This window comes from Emiliania huxleyi, assembly GCF_000372725.1.
Source record: "Emiliania huxleyi CCMP1516 unplaced genomic scaffold EMIHUscaffold_109, whole genome shotgun sequence".
NCBI classification, from domain to species: domain Eukaryota; phylum Haptophyta; order Isochrysidales; family Noelaerhabdaceae; genus Emiliania; species Emiliania huxleyi.
The window spans coordinates 1-1546 of NW_005201851.1; the positions used below are offsets into that span (position 1 = coordinate 1).

General features: G+C 63.5%; 1 protein-coding gene across 1 annotated transcript in view; it reads left to right on the forward strand.

Annotated features, from left to right (window-relative positions):
• Positions 1 to 1298: 1298 nt before the first annotated feature.
• The window catches only part of EMIHUDRAFT_454384 (hypothetical protein), a gene marked incomplete at its 5' end in the record, with an annotated part of 7401 nt that continues 7153 nt past the window's right edge, over positions 1299 to 1546 (forward strand). The window contains one exon of the mRNA XM_005792145.1: positions 1299 to 1315. Coding sequence (XP_005792202.1) covers positions 1299 to 1315 — 17 coding nt within the window. The remainder of the gene's footprint in view (positions 1316 to 1546) is intronic.

Consider the following 1546-nt stretch of genomic DNA (forward strand, 5'->3'; position numbering starts at 1 on the left):
GGTGGGGCACTAGGGGGGGCGACCCTCGCATCTCCACACCCGGACACGGGCAGGAGCCCCACGGCATTCAAAGTGCACAAGCACTGGCCCGGTGCACGTGGGTGAGCAGCCTGCCCCTCCCTCCCGCTCCCCCCGCTGCGCGGCAGGGCCCCTGGCCCTGCCGGCCCCTGTGCCGCCCCGCACGTCTTTGGTAATAAAATAAATAAACAAAAACGGACACCTCTCTACTGGGTAAAAAGGAGCAGGTCCCCGCCCGTGCGATCTTTGTGCAGGGTTCTTTTTGTGGCTCCAGTGGTGTACCTGTGTTAGTGCCAGTGCGCGCCAGTCCCGTGCCCAGTGTTGTGCGAGGGAGTTTTGTTGTAAAATTCTTTGTGCGGGTCCCTGCTGCTCCTAATCTCTTCGTACATCCTCCTGCTGATCTCCGCAAATAGTCCTGCTTCCTCCCTCGTCTCGCCCTGCGCGTCTGCTCCGCCTCACCGTCTTCTGCCCTGCGTCGTCTGGCGACGGGTCCTCCATAGTCGGTCGAGGTCGCCGCCCTCCTCGTGCCTCTTCCCAACGTTCCCGCCTCGGCGGCCGATGCCGTCTGCTCCGGCTCCCCAGTCCCCGGGTCTGCCCTGCTCTCGTCTGCGCTAGAGTCTCTGCTTCGTCACCACCGGCGTCTCTCCTCCTCCTTCTCCTCTTCTTGTATGCTTCATGCTTCGCACATCGCGTCGGTTCCTTTTCGTGTGAGCACCAGCCTGAAGCCCGCCCAGCAGCTAAACCGCTCCCTAAGTCGAAGCTCGAAGGAGCATCATTAGTCTCACCCACTTGGCTCGCTGTACCGTCTCCGCTCCCTCCCGCTTGAGCCGCCGTCGCGGCCCTCGTTCGTCCCACTGGCAGCTGGCCTGTCTGCACGCGCATCCTTCCTGTGCTGCTCGCTCGCCAACTAACTCTCTGTCGGTTACTGGACCGTCACGTCTTCGACCCGTCGAACAACGTTCGACCATGGCACTGTTCACAGCGCGCGCGGACGGCGGCTCTGCGCGTTCCGCTCAGCAGGACTTTTGTAAAGCGTGCTTTGTTGTGGCAGGTTACAGACGCTAGTATCGACCTCAGAGACCCAAACCCGAATAAATATATAAGGGTCAAACCATGGTCGAACATCCGTCGAACACAGGTCGAACAACGAAAAGAGACTAGTGCGACCGCTAGACGACGGTCTCCGCCGGCCCCGAGGCTGCCCAGCCCCAGTACCACACCGGCCACGTGCACCGTGGCGCTGCAGTCGGTCAGTGAGGCACTAGACGGGCTACGGAACCATGCGCGCGCCGGGCTCGTGCGCCGCCTCGATTTTGCATCTCTCCGCTCCGCGGCCGACTGAGGGGCCAGCTCGCCCGGCGACAAGCCCAGCCATCGCCCAGCGCCCCGTACCGACGGGGGCCACGCAAAAAAACCGCACCTACGACTAGGCTGAGCACGTGAGGGGGGGCGTCGGTGTCGGCCGCGGGTGGGCTGCGAGGTCCGAGGAGGGCGCGGGTGGGAGCATGGGAGATGCACCACCGCTCGA